Below are 13,752 nucleotides of genomic sequence, written 5' to 3'. Positions count from 1 at the left end.
TAAGTTTGTTTTCTTGCGAGTGAAAAGTTTTTTAATTTTTACAGCTTTTTCATATCAAATTAATGAGAATTTTAATTAAATTTTTATGACATTAAATTTATGGAATTTATATAATGCAAAAATTAATTAAATTGTCAGCAATTAAGATAAAAAATTTCTTGAAAACATTTTTTTTTTGTTAATGATTTTAGTAGTATTAAATTTAATTTAATTTTGTATTTTTTTTTCCTCAATAATGTCAGTAAAAAGGGAGAAGAAAAATTTGTCTTTATTTATTTTTTAGCTCTTTATTATATTATTTTAATTATTCAAAAAGTTGACAAAGAACATTTGACATTAACCGACGAGATTAAATAGTCATAGTCAGACGGATATTTAAACTTTGTATTTAATAATGATAAATATTTTTAAAGTCGATTAAATTGGCTTAGCAGAATTACATATTGGTAATTAATAGTAATTTTTTTATAACAAAAAAAATGTATAATTTTAGTTTAAAAAAAAAAGGAAATCTGTCGAAATAAAATTATCAAAGTCTTGGTAAATAATTTATTGTCTTTATTTTTTTTAAACCATAAAATTAAAATTATATAAAAATAAATTTTATTTTCTAAATTATCTATACTCAGGTTTCTTAAATTTTTTATATCACGTTTTAAAATTTTAAAACTGCAATTATTAATTTAAGAAGATCAAATAGTTCAACTATTTTTTTTTTTATAACAATTTTAATTTTAATATTTAAACAACAAAGCCTTATTCATTTCCTGAAATCGTCATAAAAATATTTTTGATAAATCAATCTATTTATTAATTTTATCACATAAAATTTAAATTCATTTTGACAATCTCAATCAATTATTCTCTCGATCATTCAATCCGATCAATATTATCAAAATTATCTATTAATTATCTGTCAAGTCATTAAATACCCACGACTGAATTTTATTTAAAAGAAATAAAAAAAAAAACAAATAATCTTCCTTCCAATGATTTTTTTCCAAACATTTAAATGACAAAAAAAAAAATGAACAATAAATGATAAATAAAAAAAAACGATCTATATATAGATGTATTATTTAAAAATTGCAGTCCATTATCTCACAATAAAAAAAATATCATTCAAAAATAATTATGATAATTAATTTAAATTTATTAATTCAATAATAAGTGTTATATATTAATAAAAATAATCTCAAAAAGTTTTATTACATTTTTATTGTGTATGAGAGAATGAATAACAAAAAAAAATATATACAAACATTATTTTGCATGTGCTAAGAAGATAATCAATAAGTACTTTTAGTTGAGAGACAAACGTGTACATGACAACTTCGTGATAAATCATACAGACGTTATTAATAATTAAAAAAAAAATAAAATAATTAAATTTTCTATATAAAAATTAATAACCATTTGTATTCTTCCAATTACATAACTATTTTTTAAATTATATATATTTTTTTAAATTAATAGAAATAAATTTAGATAATATATTTTGTTATTTCTTTAAAAATTTATTGTTGCTTTGTTTACAAATTTAATTTGAATATGAGTGACAAAGTGGAATATTCTTATCGCACAATTTTTTACGAAGTAAGTTGATAAATATTTAAATAAAAAATAAGTTAAGGTATACAGATATATATTTTTACTATAAATAATAAATAAAAAATTAACCGGTATTACTAGTGGTTGAAGCCACTGAATTTTTTTACGACTTCTTTATCAATATGTCACTCAAGTTGACCACACAACCACCATATATTTTCCTACAAAGTCAAGACTTTTATTGATTATTGAAAAAATAAAATTTAAATTATCTTATTTATTTTAGATAATGTTTATTTGTTGTTTTAAAATTTATAATTTATTACCAATGATAAAATATGATAATTTGTATACAAAAGCGTCTTAATTTATTAGCAATAAATTATATTTTTTATCATCTCAATGAATTAATTTAAAAAACGAGGAAAAGATATTATTTAAAATAAACAAATAAACAAATTATCATTTAAAATAAATTATATTTTTAATTAAAAAAGCAGGTTAATTAATATTTATTATTTTAATTAAATTATTTATAGTTTTGGTTTGGATTTCATGCAATGATTGGGATGATTGGTCCTGGAATGAATATTGGATATTCATCAGTGGCACTTCCAGTATTGACAAGCGATAAAAATGAAACAATTGGATCAAATTATTTATATGATAATGAACAATTAGCTACGTGGTTTGGTAAAATTAAATATCAAAATTTTGTATTTAAAAATTTTATTAATTGTATTTATAATATTTAATAAATATAGCATCAATAATTGCAATTGCAAATTTAATTGGATGTCTTTTTTGTGGAATATTAATGAAAACTGGAAGAAAAAATTCAATGATTTTTGTTAGTTTTTTGTGTACTATTGGTTGGCTTGTCATTGCAACAAGTAATAATATTCCACAGCTTTTAATTGGCCGATTTATAACTGGTAAATTAAATTTATTCAATTTTATTTTTATATAATTATTTGTTGCTTTAAATATCAAGCATAAATATTTATATAAAATTAATAAACACTTGTCTCTGTGTAATAACAATGTTAATTTTTTAATTTTAATTTTTTTTTTTTTTAATGAGGATTTTCAACTGGTGTTGTATCAACACCAACAATTGTTTATTTAGCTGAAATTTCATTACCACAACATCGAATAATCATGACAACTTCATCGAATTTTACATTTTCAATTGGTGTCATGTTGATTTATTTACTGGGTTTTATTATACCTGTGAGTAATAAATAATATTTAAAAAAAATAAAAAACATTTTAAATAATAAATTTTTCAGAATAATTGGAGATTAATTGCATATTTAGCTGCTTTAATACCAGCAATATCAACAATATGCATTGCAATATTTATACCAGAAAGTCCAATGTGGCTTTTACACAAAGGAAATGAAAAAAAAGCTAGAAAATCATTATTTAAAATACGTGGATTAAAAATTGAAACAGAAGAATTTAAAGATGAATTTAAAAAAATGATTGATTATAATAAAAAAATTATAATTGAACCAATAAATAGTATTTTCAATGGTATTGATAATGTTGAATTAAATAAAGTTAATAAAAATTCAATTGATTCATCAACAAGATCAAATTCATCATCACGTTTATCTGTTGCATTAAGAAGCTTTTTAAAAACATCAAAAAAACCAGATGTTTGGAAACCATTTATTATTTTAAATACATATTTTTTTTTTCAACAATTTTGTGGTATTGCTTCTGTTGTTGCTTATGCTGTTGATTTTGTTGAACAAAGTGGTGTTATTGCTGATCCATTTTTTATAACAGCATTGATTGGAATGCTACAAATTATTGCAGCATTAATACTTGTTTTAATGAGTGCAAAGTATGTTCTTCTTTGATCCAAGTATTACATTTAATAATTTTATTAAATTGTCATTTTTTATTGCAGAATTGGAACAAGACCAATTTCTTTAATTTCCGGTGTTGGAATGAGTATTTCATTGGCTTTTTTAATAATTTATTTAAAATTTATCAAAGGAGAACATGAAAATTACACGAGTATTCCAATAATTTGTCTTTTTACATTTGTTGTAAGTTTGTTTTTATTTTTTTTTCTTCTAAAATATTTGGCTTGATTTAATTTTTTTTATAAATATTTTAAGTTAACTGGACAATTTGGATTTGCTGCAATTCCATGGACATTACTTGGTGAATTGTATCCAACAAAATACGTCAATATTTTAGGTCCATTGACAACATGTCTTGGTGGATTTTTTAATTTTATAACAATACAAATTTATCCGTCATTAGTTGATATTGGAATGATAACAACACTTTGTATTTATTGTTTAACATCAATTATTGCAACGATATTTATTGCATTATTTTTACCAGAAACACGTGGAAAAACAAATCATGAAATTGAAGAAAAATTTAGAAAAAAATAACATATTTTTATTAAAAAAAAAAAAAAAAATAAGAAATTTTTATTAAAAAAAATTATTGTATTTAATAAATTAACAATTCTTGTTTATCATAAATTGTCTTTCGTATTTTCTTAAAAATATAAAAATAATTTAACATTTTATATTGGACATTTAACTATTTAATAAATTTTTTACTTGTCTCAATTTTGACTGGTCATTTTAATATTTTAAATTTGAAACTGAATAAGCCGCCATTACTCGAACCAAGAGACATCTAGTAGCTCTAGTTGGTTCTAGTCTACTACTCCATCTTGGATCCTTGGATCACCTTGGATCAGCCGGATCAGCCTCGTTTTTCGTTGATCATTCAAGACACGTGGAAAAACAAATGTAGTTACTTTGTTATTTATAATTATAATTAACAAAGTAATTTGTTTATTGAGTAAATAAAATATTCAAATAAACAAACATCAAAATGTCGTCAGTGTACAATTTCAAAAAAATAACAGTGGTCCCAACAGCAAAGGTATTTACTAAATTTAATAAAAATTTTTTAGGGTTATTTTTTCCATTACCACATGTTTAATAAAATAATAATTTTTTTTATTGATACATTATTACATATTCGTGCAAAATTATCTCGTAAGAAAAGTAAAATTTACTCAACAAACATTTCATGATCGTTTATCACAAATAATACAAGAATTTCCAAAGCTTGATGATGTACATCCTTTTTATGCTGATTTAATGAATGTTCTTTATGACAAAGATCATTACAAATTAGCTCTTGGTCAAACAAATACAGCAAGACATTTAATTGATAATGTAGCAAAAGATTACGTTAGATTATTAAAATATGGTGATTCATTGTATCGTTGTAAACAGCTTAAAAAAGCAGCACTTGGTCGTATGGCAACAATAATGAAACGTCAAGGTTCAAATTTAACATATTTAGAACAAGTACGTCAACATTTAGCTCGTTTACCAAGTATTGATCCATACACACGTACAATAATCATATGTGGTTTTCCAAATGTTGGTAAAAGTAGTTTTATCAATAAAATAACACGTGCTGATGTTGAAGTACAACCATATGCATTTACAACAAAATCATTATACGTTGGACATACTGATTATAAATATTTAAGATGGCAAGTTATTGATACACCAGGTATATTAGATCATTCACTTGAAGATCGTAATGTCATTGAAATGCAAGCTGTAACAGCACTTGCACATTTACGTGCTGCTGTATTATATGTTTGTGATGTATCTGAACAATGTGGTCATACTATTGAAGAACAAGTACATTTATTTAAATCAATTAAACCTTTATTTAATGATAAACCATTGATTGTTGTTGTTAATAAAATTGATGTATTAAGTATGAAAGATTTAAGTGATGATAAACGTAAAGCACTTGAAGATTTAATGGACAATGGTAAAGTACCAATTATGGAAATGAGTACAGTTAATGATCATGGTGTTATGGAAGTTAAACAAGAAGCATGTGAACGTTTATTGTCATATCGTGTTGATCAAAAAATTAAAACTAAAAAAGTTGATGGTTTATTAAATCGTTTACATGTTGCATTACCAACACCACGTGATGGAAAATCACGTCCAGTATGTATACCAGATAGTGTACTTGCTAAGAAAAAAATTATTGCTGATAAACAAAAGAAAATACAACAACAACAACAACAACAAGGTGGTGAAGAAGAAGAAGAAGAAAATAAAACAACAAATAAACGTAAATTGGAACGTGAAATTGAAGAAGCAGAAGGTGATGATTATGTTCTTGATCTTAAGAAAAATTATGATATTGAAGGAGAACAAAAATTCGATAATATACCAGAAATATGGGAAGGACATAATATTGCTGATTACATTGATCCTGAAATTCTTGCAAGATTGAATGACTTAGAAAAAGAAGAAGATGTAAGAACTGAAACAGGAATTTATGATTATAAAGCACCAGAATTAACACCAACAATGATAGACATACAAAATCTTGCTAAAGAAATTCGTGAAGCTAGAATGATCATGAAAGAAGAATCACGTATTGTCAAACAATCAACAAAATCACATATGCCACGTACTGCTGCAGCACAAGTACGTGGAAGATCAGTAACAAGATTAAAGAATGAAATGGAAAAACTTGGTGTTAATGTGGATGATAGGGAAGATGCACATTTCGCTAAAACACGTGGACGTTCTAGATCAGCATCTGGACCAAGTAAAAAACGTATGCGTGTTGAATCAGTTGGACGTAGTTTATCACGTGGACGTAGTGCATCTAGACCTCGTGATGAAATGGGCATCAAGGATATTGCTGTAATTATAATTTACTTAATTTATTTTTATCAATTTTATTGGATTTTTATTAATTTATATCTTGTTTTTTTTTTTCTTTAATTACAGATGAAAGACAAGCTTAAAAATATTGCACACAAAGCTATCTCAAAGAAGGTTGGCAAGAAAGGTCTTAAGGGTGAAGCTGATCGTTTTATTGGTACCAAAATGCCTCGTCATCTTTTCGCTGGCAAAAGAGGTGTTGGAAAAACTGATAGAAGATAATTTTTACAATTTAGCCTTTTTTTTTTCTTTCTTTACATATAATCGAAATAGTAATAAAAATAATAAAATCAATTGTTTATAAAATTTATTCTTAATAACAATATTTTTATTGTGCTGGTATGATTTACTAATAAAAAAAAAAAAAAAAAACAAATTTTACAAGTTGTTATATTATTGTAAATTCAACACGTTAAAATACTTGATTAATTAAAAATAAACTTTGATAATTAGCTTTGACATTTATTTGTATTTTTATTTAAAAATTGTTGACATAAATTGACGCCATTTAATAATCATGTGCTGCTTTCAAATTTCAATATAGCCTCAAAGTTTTGTTGATAAACAAAATGACATGTCAATGATATTCAAGTTACTTAATATATTTTTTATATTAAATATTATTTAAACAATGTATTTATATAATTTTTATAATATTTTTATACAATTATTATTAATTATAATTGTTGTTGCTGAGTTTGATGAGCCAGGTTATTGTCCAGCAACAAATGATGATAGCACATCAGACAAATGTGCTGAAAACAAATATTTGTCTAGTAAAAAAAGGTTTGATAATATTTAATTTAAATAAAACAATTATTTAACAATTATATTTTTTATTTAGATATATTTTATATGATGTTAATCCACCAGAAGGATTTAATCTACGAAGAGATGTTTATGTCAGAGTAGCAGTATTTATAAATAAATTAAATAAATCTAATGATAAATTTAAATGGATTTTAGTTCTACCACCATGGGGTAATTATTATTATTAAATTGTATTAATTATAAATTAATAATTGTACTAAATTTAGGTAAATCATATCATTGGAGAAGTCAGAGCATTGGTGATCAATCAAAAATACCATGGAGTCAATTTTTTGACATTAAAAGTTTAAATAAATTTATACCAGTCATTGAAATGTATGAATTTTTAAAAGGCAAGTTTTGTTTTAATTATTAACTAAAAATTATTTCTTTAAAAAAAAATATTTAATCAAGTTAATTTATATTGTATTTTGTAGAATATAAATCTGAAAATCAAGTTACAATATTAGATAGAATTTATTATTTACAAAATGATCCAAAGATGTTTGAAAGTGGTGATTTTCATGAAAGAAATATCATTGAAAAGTGCATTGATAATCGTGGTGGATATAGAAAAAATTATAATGATAAATTTATTGGTAATTTTTGGGGATATCAAAATATATCTGCTGATAAATTTGACTGTGTTACATTTCATGGAACAATGTCTGGCTTGAAAAAAAATTTACAGCCAGATTTATACAGGTAAAAAATAAAAACAAATCAATTGAATTATTTGCTGCTGTTAGTTTAAAAGTACATTATTAAATTAATTTATTTAGATCTTTTATGTTTGACCATATGGAAATTCCACTTCTCATGGATCAAATATTATTCAAAAATCATATCGTGAAAAATATTTAAATTCAACTGATGATAATGACAATACAAAAAGACCATTCAACTGGCAAGATGAAAAAGTAAATAAATATATTTTTATTTAAAATTGTAGATGAAAGATTAATTTAATTTAAACAGGAACATAGAAATTCAATTGGTGGTCCATATTTGGCAGCTCATCTTCGTCGACGTGATTTTGTAAATGGACATAGTAATTATGTACCGTCAATAAATAATGCAGCATCACAATTAGATGAAAAAATGAAAGAATTTAATCTTAAAAATATATTCATTGCAACAGATGCTGACAGCCAAGGTAAAATTACAATAACAACAATAATTTTATTATTAATTTAATTATATTTACGTTTTATTTAGAATTTGATAAATTAAAAAATTATTTATCCAAGTATAATGTATTTAAATACACACCAACGAGTGTTGAATTAAAAAAAATTAAAGACGGTGGAGTTGCAATTGTTGATCAAATAATTTCTTCACATGCAAGGTAATTTATTTATTTTTTAAATCCAATTGTGGATAAAAAATGGTAAATAATTTTTATTGTTATTTTTTTCTTTGTCAAGGTATTTTGTTGGAACTCAAGAGTCAACATTTACATTTAGAATTCAAGAAGAACGTGAAATTATTGGCTTTCCAACAAGTACAACATTTAATATCTTTTGTGGTGATAAAAATTATAAAAAAAACTGTAAACCTGAGAGTCAATGGAAAATCAAATGGTAAATAAAAAATTTAGAAAAAAATTAATATTTTCATTATTATTGTTTTGTTATTAATTAAAATTTTTTTTAAATAAAATATATAATATAAAGATTCGTAATAAATAATTAAATGTTGTTTTTTTTATAAATTATTTATTGGGTAAAGGTTTACCAATGAGTTCTTGTTCACGACGAAGATCTTCTTCACGTTTTTGTTCTTTGTATAATGCTTCTTTTTCTTTAATTTGTTGCAAACGTAGTGCTCGTTTCTAAGATAAATAAATTAAATAATATTATTATTATTTAATTTTTAAACAACAATAATGGTTTATTAATTAATTTATTAATTTATTTATCAATTTATTTAAATGTTTACCTTTAATTTAACTGTTCTTTCATGAACAGAAAGAATTTCTTTTTTAATTCTGTGTAATTTATCATTGTATGATTTAATTAATGGATACTGAAAAAATTAACAAACAATATAAATATTAATAAACAAATTTAAAAATTTAAAAATTATTTATTAACAAAAATTAATAACCATTCTGGAGCACATGCCATCCTGAGCAGTTTCAGTGAGCTGTTGATTTTCAACTTGCATTTTATCAATAAGACCATTTTGTTTTTTTCTAAAATTATAATAATATAATAAATAATATTTTTAACAATTAATTATATTTATTTAATTATTTATATTACTGTAATTCAAGTAGATCTGATTTTAATTGTCCCAGCTCTGATGAACAGCTGCCCAAAACAATTGGAAGATGTTTTGCAATTTGTTTTATATTTATAAGCTCTTCATTGCTGGAGAAAAAAATATATTAACAATTTTTTAACAATAATATATAATCTAGCTATTATTATTATTTATTTATTTATAAATAAAATATTGGTCATTGTTTAAAATAATAAACTTACAACTCTTGAGATGACAAGTGAACTTCAGCTGCAGCTGCTTCACCAATATCTGACATCATTTTCAGTATTTTTTTTGGTTTATTTATTTAAAAATTAAATTATCAATTGTTTAAAGATAACACAAAAATTGGTTAATCATAAATTATGCTGGAATGACAAAAAATTGAGCAATTTAATTTTTTAAACTTTGTTTTATGAAAATATTTATTATTGAAATTTTAAAAACAATTTTAAATAATTTATAAGATGAAAATTGAATCAGTTAATGTTGTTTGTTATTAATGTACATTTTAATTAATCTAAAATAAAATAATAAAAAAATGTGTGTATTTTGATTTTTGACATGTACTTGTTCAGGTTATTATTGTTGAATAATTATATTGATTTTGTCAGTTGCCTACATGATCAACAAAGATGTTTTTAAAAATTGATGGTGTTAAAAAAAATACAAAATATTGGAGTTTATGTATGCTAAATTGTTGAAGAAAGTAAACATGTAAAAATAATATTATTGTGTAGTTTATTATTCTTAATTTAACAATGAAAAAACATAAATATTATTATCAATTTTAAAACTAAATTTATAAATACTTTTGTGTAATTTACATTTTAAAATAATTAAAAGAAAAAAAAATACAAAAACAATTTATGTTTGATTTGATATAATACAAAGAATTCTAAAAGAAATCAACAAAAATATATAAAAATATTAATTTATCATCAATACAATGATTTAAAAATTATTGATGAAATATTTTATTTTATATTTTTGGTCGTTTAAATTAATTTCTTGGAGACAAAACAAATGAATAATCACAATTTCTTTTGCAATTCACCATTTTCAAGCAATGTTTTGCAATCAGAACCACCTCCAATACATGCACCCTTGATGAATACTCTCGGAACAGATTTTACACCAGTCATTTCTCCAAGATAATCCAGAATTTCATAACCATCTTTTCTCTCATCTAGCTCAATTACCTTGTAAGGCTGATTCAATTGATCAAAAATCTAAACAACAAAAATCAAAACAATGAATAATAAATTTAACAAATTGTTTATTGATAGTTGGTGATTTTTTTTTTAATTACCTGTTTAGCCATTTTGCAGTATGGACAATAGCTTTTTGAAAAAATAGCAACAGTATTTCTTGCAATAATTTTTTCAACGTAATCCTTGGTATTTATCGTGATGATTCGTTTGTCTGGGCTGGTAACTGAAAAAGACAAAACAAAAAAAATCATCATCACAACATTATCAAAATTTACAAATAACATTAAATTATTTTTTTTTTTTAAATTTAACTGGTGATCAGTACAATATTGATGAATAATAATAATTAAAAATGACATCATCACCTGATTCAATTGAAGCTTTGCAATTCAATCTATCATCATGATTATTTTCAACAAATAAATTCATTGGTGGTATTGTTAATAACATTCTTGTTGCTTGACTCAATAAATATTTAATTACACACATAATTTTATATCAAAATTTTATATATAAACAATAAAAAGGTTAAGTATTTTGTTATAAATATTTTTGATAATTTGATGACAAAACAAATGAATGATTTAAAAAGCTAAAAAATAATAATAATAATTTATTGATGATTGCTATTTGTTTTGTTGTCGTCAAGTGTTTATTTTGCTGTGCCTTGAAAACAATATGTAATTTAGTAATAACAATGCAGGTGATTTGTTGATGATAATTAATACTGAATTATTATTTTAGAAAAATAATAGCAATCATAATTTGTTTATTAAATAATAATATATCTTTGAGACTTACATGGTATATTGAACATGATGTGATGCAATTTTCTTGGCAATTCACCACTAATAAACATTGCCTCACAATCAGTACCACCTCCAATACATTCACCCTTGATAAATACTCTTGGAAGAGATCTTGCACCAGTCATTTGAGCAAGTACATCTTGAATTTCACCACTATAAACCTCGCTTCCATCAAGCTCGACTACCTTGTAAGTGTGATTTAATTTCTCAAAAACCTAAACAACAAAAAAATTAATTTAACATTAATTATATTTAATAATAATTTATCTTTATTCATAAATAATTACCTCTTTAGCCATCTGACTAAATGGACAATAGCTTTTTGAAAAAATAACAACAGTCTCTGCTGCAATTGCTTCCTTAACAAATTCCTTGATAGACATTATGATAATTTTTTTCAGCAATGCTGTAAACTAAAAAACAAAGCTAATATTTTAACAAACAAAAATATCAATCAAATAAATAATTAATTTAAAATATAATAATAATAATTTGTTAATAACTGTGTTGAATATTTAAAACTTACACAGTATATATTGGAGAGAATGGAGAATAATATTTTTGACTGACTCGGTCAAGCTCACATGTGCTTATGATTCCAAATCTCCAACTTGCTTCAACTCCAACCAGTCCAACTCTAAATCATAAGTAAATGAAAAAATAAAATATCAAATAGGTAAATATTGTTTATTATTTGGTGTGTGTATTTTTATTCTGTTTTTATTTTTGTTATGATTTTCATTTCAAAAACAAAAATATAATCGTGGCGGTATCTATTATTTAACATGACAAACATGTCCAACAATTATTTACTAGTAGCGCCTATAAAACTGTCTTACCATTCGAGTTACAAGGAAAAATTGTATATAAACTCATTATTAATTAACAATTGTCATACTGATTACTGAGTCCAACTGACTGAGTCAAACAAATCATCCATTATCTCAAATATAATACAACACGTAAGTCCAAATATAAATAACTTTATAATATTAATTTTTCCATGATAATAATCCATTATTAATTATCATTTAAACAAATTTATAAATTCACTTGCTTCAAAATAATTATTAACATTGTTGTTACTAAATTACATATTGTTTTTATGACGCAACAAAATAACCACTTGACAACAAACAAATAGCAATCATCAACAAATTATTATTATTTAGTTTTTTAAATCATTCATTTGTTTTGTCATCAAATTATCAAAAATATTTATAACAAAATACATAACTTATTTATTGTTAATATATAAAATTATGTGTATAATTAAATATTTATTGAGTCAAGCAACAAGAATGTTATTAACAATACCACCAATGAATTTATTTGTTGGAAGAAATCATGATGATAGATTGAATTGCAAAGCTTCAATTGAATCAGGTGATGATGTCATTTTTAATTTATATTATCAATATTTTACTGATGAAGATAATCTTATCATTGATCACCAGTTAAATCAAATGAGTTGACAATTTTTGGTTTTTATAAATTCTTAAATACTTTTTATTATAATTAATTGTAAGCTTTGCAATTTGTAAATTTTGATCATGTTGTGATGATAAATGTTCTTAGAGTAAGTGCAAATATGGGTTCTTCAGTTTCCAGCACTGCTAGAAGAGTCATAATGCCAGCAGCCAGAGAATTCGTTGAGAGTGCTATTGCAGCAGATACTGTTGTTATTTTCTCCAAGAGCAGTTGTCCATACTGCAAGATGGCTAAAGAGGTAATTATTTATAAACAATGATAAATTATTATTAAATAACATTGATGATAAATGAAATTTTTTTGTTGTTTAGGTTTTTGATAAATTAAATCAAGCTTACAAGGCAATTGAGCTCAATGAGAGAAAAGATGGTGATGAAATTCAAGATGTACTTTTGGAAATGACTGGTGCAAGAACTGTTCCAAGAGTATTTATCAAGGGTGAATGTATTGGAGGTGGTACTGATTGCAAAAAGATGTTTGACAATGGTGAATTACAAAAGAAATTGTAATTATATCCATTTGTTTTGTCTCCAAGAAATTAATTTGAATACAAGATGAGCATCACAGCAACCAAAAATATGAAAAAAAATATTTAATTAACATCGTTTAATCATTGTATTGATGGCAATTTTATTTGTATAATTTTTTCAGTTTCTTTCAAGTTTCTTGTTACTTATTTTGGCAAATTGTTTTTGCATTTTGTATAATTTTTTTTCTTCAATCATTGTCAATTTTTGTTATACAATTATTTAGCTTATTTGAATTTTCTTTTGTAAAAATTAAAAATAAAATACATAATTAACTTCAAATTATATAACTTATTTATTATTTTACGTTGTGTGTTGATTATTT

At 23.3% G+C, this 13,752-nt stretch overlaps 6 protein-coding genes across 7 annotated transcripts; 4 read left to right on the top strand and 2 right to left on the bottom strand.

The window, feature by feature from the left end:
- Nucleotides 1-1,279: 1,279 nt before the first annotated feature.
- LOC122849930 (facilitated trehalose transporter Tret1-2 homolog) lies at nt 1,280-4,059 on the top strand. Its single transcript, XM_044148852.1, has 7 exons — nt 1,280-1,596; nt 2,091-2,244; nt 2,316-2,486; nt 2,636-2,784; nt 2,844-3,406; nt 3,473-3,614; nt 3,687-4,059. Exons 1-7 carry the CDS (start codon nt 1,552-1,554, stop codon nt 3,969-3,971), a joined length of 1,509 nt encoding a protein of 502 aa, XP_044004787.1. The 5' UTR covers nt 1,280-1,551; the 3' UTR covers nt 3,972-4,059.
- Nucleotides 4,060-4,274: 215 nt separating this feature from the next.
- LOC122849927 (nucleolar GTP-binding protein 1-like) lies at nt 4,275-6,565 on the top strand. Its single transcript, XM_044148851.1, has 2 exons — nt 4,275-6,287; nt 6,375-6,565. The coding sequence occupies exons 1-2, from the start codon at nt 4,698-4,700 to the stop codon at nt 6,528-6,530; spliced, it is 1,746 nt and encodes a 581-aa protein (XP_044004786.1). The 5' UTR covers nt 4,275-4,697; the 3' UTR covers nt 6,531-6,565.
- Nucleotides 6,566-6,861: 296 nt separating this feature from the next.
- On the top strand, nt 6,862-8,705 carry LOC122849925 (GDP-fucose protein O-fucosyltransferase 2). Its single transcript, XM_044148849.1, is given in 9 exon segments — nt 6,862-7,094; nt 7,153-7,289; nt 7,346-7,471; nt 7,556-7,823; nt 7,901-7,932; nt 7,935-8,038; nt 8,097-8,274; nt 8,337-8,466; nt 8,546-8,705. Coding segments are annotated over 9 exon segments (1,290 nt in total). The 5' UTR covers nt 6,862-6,939.
- Nucleotides 8,706-8,794: 89 nt separating this feature from the next.
- On the bottom strand, nt 8,795-9,959 carry LOC122849926 (biogenesis of lysosome-related organelles complex 1 subunit 6). Its single transcript, XM_044148850.1, has 5 exons — nt 9,608-9,959; nt 9,386-9,493; nt 9,228-9,315; nt 9,060-9,146; nt 8,795-8,952 (listed from the first exon to the last, which is right to left on the bottom strand). The coding sequence occupies exons 1-5, from the start codon at nt 9,664-9,666 to the stop codon at nt 8,833-8,835; spliced, it is 462 nt and encodes a 153-aa protein (XP_044004785.1). The 5' UTR covers nt 9,667-9,959; the 3' UTR covers nt 8,795-8,832.
- Nucleotides 9,960-10,383: 424 nt separating this feature from the next.
- LOC122849922 lies at nt 10,384-12,272 on the bottom strand. The gene is made up of 6 exons (XM_044148845.1): nt 12,249-12,272; nt 11,936-12,046; nt 11,697-11,822; nt 11,402-11,624; nt 10,699-10,823; nt 10,384-10,618 (listed from the first exon to the last, which is right to left on the bottom strand). The coding sequence occupies exons 3-6, from the start codon at nt 11,790-11,792 to the stop codon at nt 10,421-10,423; spliced, it is 642 nt and encodes a 213-aa protein (XP_044004780.1). The 5' UTR covers nt 11,793-11,822; nt 11,936-12,046; nt 12,249-12,272; the 3' UTR covers nt 10,384-10,420.
- Nucleotides 12,266-13,734, top strand: LOC122849924 (glutaredoxin-C3-like). Of its 2 annotated transcripts, XM_044148848.1 has the most exons (3): nt 12,266-12,371; nt 13,014-13,138; nt 13,212-13,734. In XM_044148848.1, the coding sequence occupies exons 2-3, from the start codon at nt 13,040-13,042 to the stop codon at nt 13,407-13,409; spliced, it is 297 nt and encodes a 98-aa protein (XP_044004783.1). In that variant the 5' UTR covers nt 12,266-12,371; nt 13,014-13,039; the 3' UTR covers nt 13,410-13,734. The 2 variants fall into 2 exon arrangements, with proteins under 2 accessions (XP_044004783.1, XP_044004782.1); XM_044148847.1 differs by lacking the exon at nt 12,266-12,371 and having other exon boundaries at nt 12,988-13,138.
- Nucleotides 13,735-13,752: the final 18 nt, after the last annotated feature.

The sequence above is a fragment of the Aphidius gifuensis genome, linkage group LG2 (genome assembly GCF_014905175.1).
Source record: "Aphidius gifuensis isolate YNYX2018 linkage group LG2, ASM1490517v1, whole genome shotgun sequence".
Classification (NCBI taxonomy): domain Eukaryota; kingdom Metazoa; phylum Arthropoda; class Insecta; order Hymenoptera; family Braconidae; genus Aphidius; species Aphidius gifuensis.
The sequence above is the reverse complement of the archived record's forward strand: the minus strand, read 5'-3'. Positions and strand labels throughout refer to the sequence as shown.

What these genes read in the sequence shown, in the direction of transcription:
- LOC122849927 (XM_044148851.1), top strand. Translation starts at nt 4,698, where the DNA reads ATGAATGTTCTTTATGACAAAGATCATTACAAATTAGCTCTTGGTCAA. An exon ending in TGGGCATCAAGGATATTGCT is followed by an intron (nt 6,288 to 6,374) that starts GTAATTATAATT and finishes CTTTAATTACAG; the next exon opens with ATGAAAGACAAGCTTAAAAA.
- LOC122849926 (XM_044148850.1), bottom strand. Translation starts at nt 9,666, where the DNA reads ATGATGTCAGATATTGGTGAAGCAGCTGCAGCTGAAGTTCACTTGTCA. An exon ending in CACTTGTCATCTCAAGAGTT is followed by an intron (nt 9,494 to 9,607) that starts GTAAGTTTATTA and finishes TTTTTTCTCCAG; the next exon opens with CAATGAAGAGCTTATAAATA. An exon ending in AAAGAACAGTTAAATTAAAG is followed by an intron (nt 8,953 to 9,059) that starts GTAAACATTTAA and finishes TATTTATCTTAG; the next exon opens with AAACGAGCACTACGTTTGCA.
- LOC122849924 (XM_044148847.1), top strand. Translation starts at nt 13,001, where the DNA reads ATGGGTTCTTCAGTTTCCAGCACTGCTAGAAGAGTCATAATGCCAGCA. An exon ending in ACTGCAAGATGGCTAAAGAG is followed by an intron (nt 13,139 to 13,211) that starts GTAATTATTTAT and finishes TTTGTTGTTTAG; the next exon opens with GTTTTTGATAAATTAAATCA.
- LOC122849922 (XM_044148845.1), bottom strand. Translation starts at nt 11,792, where the DNA reads ATGTCTATCAAGGAATTTGTTAAGGAAGCAATTGCAGCAGAGACTGTT. An exon ending in TTAGTCAGATGGCTAAAGAG is followed by an intron (nt 11,625 to 11,696) that starts GTAATTATTTAT and finishes TTTGTTGTTTAG; the next exon opens with GTTTTTGAGAAATTAAATCA. An exon ending in ACTGCAAAATGGCTAAACAG is followed by an intron (nt 10,619 to 10,698) that starts GTAATTAAAAAA and finishes TTTGTTGTTTAG; the next exon opens with ATTTTTGATCAATTGAATCA.
- LOC122849930 (XM_044148852.1), top strand. Translation starts at nt 1,552, where the DNA reads ATGAGTGACAAAGTGGAATATTCTTATCGCACAATTTTTTACGAA. An exon ending in TACTGGGTTTTATTATACCT is followed by an intron (nt 2,785 to 2,843) that starts GTGAGTAATAAA and finishes TAAATTTTTCAG; the next exon opens with AATAATTGGAGATTAATTGC. An exon ending in CTTGTTTTAATGAGTGCAAA is followed by an intron (nt 3,407 to 3,472) that starts GTATGTTCTTCT and finishes TTTTTATTGCAG; the next exon opens with AATTGGAACAAGACCAATTT.